The 7,823-nt window shown below is 45.7% G+C and overlaps 1 protein-coding gene across 1 annotated transcript in view; it reads left to right on the forward strand.

The window, feature by feature from the left end:
- The first annotated feature begins 519 nt into the window (after nucleotides 1-519).
- The window catches only part of nrn1la (neuritin 1-like a), a 37,154-nt gene continuing 29,850 nt past the window's right edge, over nucleotides 520-7,823 (forward strand). The window contains exon 1 of the mRNA XM_016287788.1: nucleotides 520-656. Coding sequence (XP_016143274.1) covers nucleotides 602-656 — 55 coding nt within the window. The 5' untranslated portion in view covers nucleotides 520-601. The remainder of the gene's footprint in view (nucleotides 657-7,823) is intronic.

Consider the following 7,823-nt stretch of genomic DNA (forward strand, 5'->3'; position numbering starts at 1 on the left):
ACACCATAAACAGCAACCTTCGAGTGTCCGCGCTTAATGCGCATCTCCTATGAAAAGCATTTTATGGGGCCCTTGGCTTTTGGGGGCCCAAGGCGGTCGCTTACCTTTGCCTAATGGGTAAGTCTGCCCCTGTATAACACACAAAACCTGTATTATAAAATCTGTATAATATACAATACAGCACACATCTGAGTATGTAGTTTGATACAAGAATTGATACAAACTATGGTCATACTTTATTTTACAGTGTACATGTTACACATTACATGCATTTACTATGGTATATTATCAAATATGTTCGTGAGCTACTGACGTTATCATTATGTAATGTTTTCTGATGTCTTCTAATGAAAGTGTATGCAGACCAGCGTGTAGTAATACTAATGCGTGAGTGAAATGAAAAGTTGTGCTTGAGACAAACCTCCGTTGAGCAGTCAGTCGTGTTTTCCCGCAGCCTCCTCCCCTTTACTACTAGATACGCGCGCTAGTGAATCATTCAGCACTCCAGCGCAATGCGAGCTGAAGCTCTGAGTTTCTATTAAATGAACACACACATCTGACTGAACTCCCTTCAGTTTCTGTGCACTGGGATCTGTTCAGGATGACACCTCTCCTCTGCAACGCCTGCCTCATCTTGCCTGTTGCTTTACATCTGCGTAAGTTGATGCTGATATAGGCTACATTTACTGAATTGCTTCGACCGGTTTTCTTTTAAATGCATTTATATGGACTTCTGATCAAATGGGTTAGAGGTTGCTCGCTCTTTCTATCCAGCATACACCTGAGTCAAACCGCATTTTTGGTTTATTTAGGCTGCGATGAATCAGATTCAGATATATTATGACAAATATAGATCAAGAGGGGTTGCCTTATCGGATTATGTTTGTGTTCATGGGCTGTTTTCCCATTTTAAATTAGATAAATGTGTAAAACAGCAGATAGAAAAAAATGTACATACTGGCGTAGCTTCTATACAGTAAGTGTGTATCTGTCCAAAAGTGCTGCAGAGTTGAGGCTCCATCGCTCGAGGAGTTGAGCTCTGGATGTTGCCGGGGCACCGCTGACGTTTCGCTGTTTCTTTGGAGTCGATGCAAATGTTGATGTGACTTATTTCCCCCGAGGATTTAATCTGTGTGTGGGAGAGAGAGAAAACAACGATAGTTACAAATCATGAATAAAAGCAGCTGTTCTGTAACTCACAGCTCTTCTCTCCGGAGAGTAAACCCCTTTTGCCCATTTACAGAACAAGATGTAATCAGTCATAACGTGTGTGAGGGAGGAAATGTGTTTAAGACGTGTGTAGGATTTAAAATTATAAACAAGCAAGTGAATTTTATGGAATGTGGTTCTGATTGTTTTTAAGGATTCCGGTCCTTAATGTAATGTATAATAATAAGAAATAAATGTAATTCTTGGCATAGAAATCAATTTAATTCTTGGCAAGACTTCTTAATGACTTTACAGAGACTTTTATAGGCTGTATAAATGCAATCCATTAATTTGTTACACATTTGTAACAATCTTTAATTTAACAATGTGTACTACAGTGTTGTCATATGAACAACTACAGCTTATAAAAGGATAGTTCCGGTCCTTGATTCTGATTGTTGAGCCGCGTTCGAAGCTGTTGTAAATTACTCTACAAACATAATTTATTAATTTAGTACTTATGCACTATTCAATGATGTTTTGTAGTATAAATAGTGTGAGTAGTGTGTTCACACTGAAAATTCCAAAAAGAAAAAGTGATGCACTTAACCGAAAAACGTCTCCGGTTACTGTCGTAACCTCGGTTCCCTGAGAGATGGGAACGAGACATGGCGTTAACGCCTTGGGGACTCCCTTCCTTTCTAACCTACCTGAAATCTTATTGCACAACGCCAGTGAAGTTGCAAATCTCACTGGCCAATGCCAGCCTGCGACACGCCTCGAGGGGATTGGATGTAGATTCCCGCTTAGGGATCCAATCAGGTTACTCAGAATCCATATCCGATGGCAGGTCTCTTATTGAGAGAGACCACACCGTCGCCATACAAGGCTAAGACATTATAGTCACGTCAAACACATACAAGTTTGTAATATAACAGTGCAACGAAGCATGTGAGCGGCAAGGCCAGGCACAATACTAACAACAATATACACACATAGAGAATGGCCGCATCTGGGGCGCCACAGTCTGAATATGACGATGGCCCCGATCCCCCTATGCGACCTAGTCGAAACCACCAACACAGTCAAACGGCTAGTGGTTGCAGGTAGAACCATGGGTCGTGCTCACCGACAGGACCTGTGAGGCTAATGACCACACGTCAAATTGTAGAATCTGGCAAAGGTATTCTGCGAAGACCATCCAGCCGCCATACAAATATCTTTGATAGAAACGCCCTTAGTCCAAGCCCACGAGGAGGCAACCACCCTCGTCGAATGGGCTCTGACACCAATAGGACATTCCATTCCCCGGCTGGAATATGCCAAGGCAATAGCGTCGACCACCCAATGTGATAGCCGTTGTTTGGAGACAGGCTGCCCTTTGGCGCTGCCTCCGAAGCACACAAACAGCTGCTCAGATTGCCGAAATTGAGCCGTGCGGTCGATGTAAACTCGCAAAGCCCGCACCGGACACAACACCTGATTCAGGGCGGCATCCAATGAAGTCTCCAACTCTGGAGTGAAAGCAGAAAGTGCCACCACTTGCGCTCTGAACGGTGTCGAGAGCGATTTAGGCATGTAGCCCAATCTTGGCTTGAGCATGACTTTACAATCACCTGGTCCAAACTGCATACAGTCCGCATTCACAGAGAGCGCCGCACTTGCAAATCCCCCACGCGCTTGACCAAAGCAAGGGCGAGCAGCAGCGTGGTTTTAAGCGAGAGCTCCCTCAAGCCGACAGTCTGAAGTGGCTCGAAGGGTGGGAGGGCTAGCGCCCCCAGCACCAGAGCCAGGTCCCAGGATGGCACCGTAGGAGGGTGAGAGGGTCTTAGTCTTCTAGCACCTCTCAAAAATCTGATCACTAGATCGTGTTTTCCCACTGAGCGCCCGTCGAAAGCAGTGTGCAAGGCTGAGATAGGTGCAACATAAACCTTAAGAGTGGAGGGCATACTGCCACCGTCCATTCGTTGTTGCAAAAAATTCAGAATGTCAGACACGGGGCAGTTTTCTGGGTCCCGACCATTCGATTCACACCATCTCTCAAACACTGCCCATTTACAGGCGTTCAGGCATCTCATAGAAGGGGCTCATGCCTCCATAATTGTGTCCATCATGCGGCGAGACAACGAGCCCGGGTTTACCGGTTTCCACACACCATCCACACCTGAAGTTTCCACCATTCGGGGTTGGGGTGCCATACCGAGCCATCTGCCTGAGACAGGAGATTCTGTCTCAGCGGGATCGGCCACGGGGGAGCCATTAGTATTTCCAGCAGATCGGGAAACCAAGGCCTGTTCGGCCAATACGGAGCGACTAATAACACTAATAACGCCTCTCTGATTTTGTGCAGCACTTGTGACAAAATCTTCAGCGGGGGGAACGCATACAGACGGGCATTTGGCCACGGCATCGTGAGTGCGTCTCCACCTAGAGGAGAGAGTGAGCGTGATTTGACCAAGTACAACATGTTCCTGGATCAACATCTTTGTTGATCCTGGAACCATCATTCCAATCAACCAATCAAAATTGAGTGATAACTTTTCAGGAAATGTCAGTTTTAGGTTTACAATCAGGATTAGGTGCTACTACACCCTTGTTAATCAGCTATCACTTCCCTCTGATTTTAGGAATAAATTATGGGTAAGGTTAGGTTTAGGGGTGAGGATTGGGTTAAGTCTGTATTTTTGGACAGTAATGTGTCTTAAACAAAAGATGTTGATCCAGGAACATGTCTTACTTGGCAAAATTACGGTGACCTAGGGGAGAACATGACAGAGAGAAGAACAGAGGGCAATGCGTGTTCTCCTCTGTCGCAAAAAAGTCTATCTCCGCTTTCCCGAACTGTTCCCAGATCAGTCTCACTGTCCCGGGGTTCAGTCTCCATTCTCCGTGAGGAATCCCGTCCCTCGATAGCATATCCACGCCACTGTTCAAGCAGCCCGGAACATGTGCTGCTCGAATGGAGAGCAGATGGTGATCGGCCCACAGCAAAAAGCGTGCTGCCTGTCTGTAAAGGGCTCTCGAGTGTACTCCGCCCTGGCGGTTTATGTACGATACCACCGACATGTTGTCTGTGCGAATCAACACGTGATGCCCCCGAACTTGCGTGAGGAAACTCTGAAGAGCCAAAAAGACTGCTCTCAGCTCGAGGCGATTTATGTGCCACGTTCTCTCCGACTCTGTACAGTAGCCCGAGGCCGGTACGCTGTCGCAGTGAGAGAAGAACAGAGGGCAATGCGTGTTCTCCTCTGTCGCAAACAAGTCTATCTCCGCTTTCCCGAACTGTTCCCAGATCAGTCTCACTGTCCCCAGATCAGTCTCACTGTCCCGGGGTTCAGTCTCCATTCTCCGTGAGGAATCCCGTCCCTCGATAGCATATCCACGCCGCTGTTCAAGCAGCCCGGAACATGTGCTGCTCGAATGGAGAGCAGATGGTGATCGGCCCACAGCAAAAAGCGTGCTGCCTGTCTGTAAAGGGCTCTCGAGTGTACTCCGCCCTGGCGGTTTATGTACGATACCACCGACATGTTGTCTGTGCGAATCAACACGTGATGCCCCCGAACTTGCGTGAGGAAACTCTGAAGAGCCAAAAAGACTGCTCTCAGCTCGAGGCGATTTATGTGCCACGTTCTCTCCGACTCTGTACAGTAGCCCGAGGCCGGTACGCTGTCGCAGTGAGCTCCCCAGCACGTCGTTGACGCGTCCGTCGTGACCACTTTCCGCCGCGTGACCAAAGTGTCACGCCAGCATGAATGCGAGCCGATTGGGGCGCAGCCCACTCCTTAGCGACCTCGTCGTGCACGGAATGGGGCTCGCTTCCTCGGAGCGGCAACTCGGCGGCCGGAGTGAAGGAACCCCGAATCCAGCTTGCTCTTAGCTGGTTCGTCGGGGGATTCCCACTCTAGACTGAGATCGCTCACGGCCCTGGTGAGAATCCGGACGAGCTCATCCTGGAATGCGGCGTGTACCTCCACTTCAGAGCGCTCCTCTGGAGGGAGGGCCCAGTCCTTCTCGGATGCCGTAAGGGACAACGCCTCGTCAAGATCGTTGTCGTCCCACACCGAACGAGATAATCTCCAAAGCGCCAGAAGCGGGTTGAAGACTCTCTTCTGCAAAGCACACCGGAGAGCGAGGGGGGGAATTGCGCCTTTCTGTGCGGTCACCCACATGCGGCTCGCTGTGGTGGGACGACAGAGGGCGATGTTCCTCCGAGCCCTAAGCAACCGCACTGAAAATTCCTCGCAGTGCGGGCAGCCCGACCTGGTGAGTGCTGCCTCCGCATGGGTGAGACCCAGGCACAGGATGCAGAACACGTGAGTGTCCGGGACCTCGATGGGTCCCAAACACAGCGTGCAAACGTTGGACATGCTGGAATGCCGAGAGGGAAATCTGTTTTCCTGTGTCTTTTCAACAGCTGTCTTCGGTAGGATGCGTGAAAGAGGAAGATTCTGAGCTGATGCCGCCAATACGGCGCATTATATAGTGGTGGGTGCCCCGCCCCTATTCGCCGTCTTGGCTGGCATTGGTCAGTGAGAGTTGCAACTTTACTGGCGTTGTGTAATAAGATTTCAGGTAGGTTAGGAAGGAAGGGAGTCCCCAAGTCGAGAGACCCATGTCAAGAGATCGTTCTCGAGAGGGAACCAAAGTGTGGAATGTTGGGACACTTCATGCACTCAACTGTTACAGATTTAATTACGTCGTGAAGGGGGAGGGGCTATCAGACTCTGATTATTAATGACAAAATAACCTTATATAATTCGTACACTACATGGATGAGCACATAGTGCATAAGTACATAGTGTATAGTGTATAGTATGTCATTGCTCGGCAACTCCGCTTTGCGTCATGCCTAACAACGCCCCTTAGCTGTTATAAATTCACTGTAAACCACGACTTCTTGGGGCTTATTGCTTTAAGTACAACAGTTACAGTTGTTCATTTCAAGTCAGATGTCACGAAAGCAAGCAATAAACTGCGGTTACTTCAGTGACGGCTCCGACTGATTCATAAGTGTTTTGATTCACTAAAAAGAACTGGCTCAAAAGAGTCATTCGCTCAGGATTCGGACTGCACTGGTTGCACTGTATGTTGTTGGTTCACTGTAAAGAATCGGTGTCGTGACACACCAGCTCATTGGAGTCATTTGGACTACTCTGGACTACGTGTGTATTAGTTCTGGTACTATGAAAAGGTTCCTGTGGTGCAAAAGGCCCTTATGTCTCAAGCTGTCGATTCATTAGCGGTTCAGATGGAGCCCGTTCAGTCAACTGAATAGACGCGTTATTTGTGAATGAGTATTCCTCATAAATAATACCACTAAGCATTATGCTATCACATGACTTTTGTTTATACTGGCTCCACTCCACTACAAGCCACCACAATTGTTTATTTATGAGCTTTTTTGTTCCTTTATTAAACAGGACAGGTAGGTTTTGGGAGGAAGAGGGATACATTGGAACTTTATTATTGCTGTTCTCTTCAGAATAGTTTCAGAAGAAACTTAACGTAGAATGTTTTTTTTTTGTTTTTTTTACAAATAATAGGGCCTATATAAAAAATATTTGTGAACCTGTATATAAGCTGTTTTCTTGCTTTATATTACAAACTTCTGCACTACTGCACCACAGCTCCTGTTGAAACAGCCATTTATCATTAATTTATAGCCTAATGCCATAAAATATGAGCTAACTATTCTTATATAACATATCAAACTTATGCAGCAAGTCTAATATGCTCAGTACATTTACTTGAGTATTGTACTTAAGTACACTTTTTGAGTATCTGTACTTTACTTGAGTATTATTTTTTCTGGAAACTTATGACTTTAACTTCACTACATTTGAAAGACAAATATTGTATTTTTCACTCCACTACATTTCTATCAAGATCCTCGAAGTAGAAAGTCGTTAGCAGCTTTGAAAGTCAGTGGGTGATTTTTTTCTTCTCTAAAACGTGACTTTCTTTTTTCAGACAGTTTATCAGTAATCACTCTTGTAGGGCTACATGAAGTGATTTCCCAGCATTTTTTGAGCACTGAACAGTTCCAAATGTGGTATTTATTTACAACAATTCAATAATAAGAAGTTAATATTGTGGTTTATATTAGACACAATATTGTCTAATTTTGCTAAATTGTGTAAGTGAAAATATTACCTATAAAGCCACAGAAGAACTGTTGTGCGTCTGTCTCCTAATAAAACACAGTAGCGTTGGACTTGAAGCAGCACTGCAGACCATTTTGTGTATGACATCAAAGTACCGCGAGAGCGATTCGACAGCATTTTTTAAAATTTTTGTTTTGATGTCAAATAAGTCTTGCTGTTTTACATTTTTGTTAAAGCAGTGTTGCTGTTGTAAAGTTATACAGCTACAGTTGTGTTGCTGGGTTTTAAAGCAGGTTTGATTTTGTTTCTTCCTTATCACTCTGTATTTTCAGCAATGTCCACTCTGTCCACTCTGTTCAAATGTGGATGAATGGTTACACATAGATGTGTCCAGAGCTGTGTGAGATCACTACCATACTGCTTTTGTGGGGGTGGGTAGGGGTGTTAAATAATTTTTTTCCCCATAGGTTTTTAACATTCTAAAAGCTCTTTATTCCAAAGATACTACAAGCGAGTCAGTGTATTCAGTAGGTGTAATGTATTGTAAGTTGCTTCAGAGGTATTGCAAGT

The sequence above is a fragment of the Sinocyclocheilus grahami genome, unplaced genomic scaffold (assembly GCF_001515645.1).
Source record: "Sinocyclocheilus grahami isolate Dianchi unplaced genomic scaffold, SAMN03320097.WGS_v1.1 scaffold225.1, whole genome shotgun sequence".
In the NCBI taxonomy this organism is placed as follows: Eukaryota; Metazoa; Chordata; class Actinopteri; order Cypriniformes; family Cyprinidae; genus Sinocyclocheilus; species Sinocyclocheilus grahami.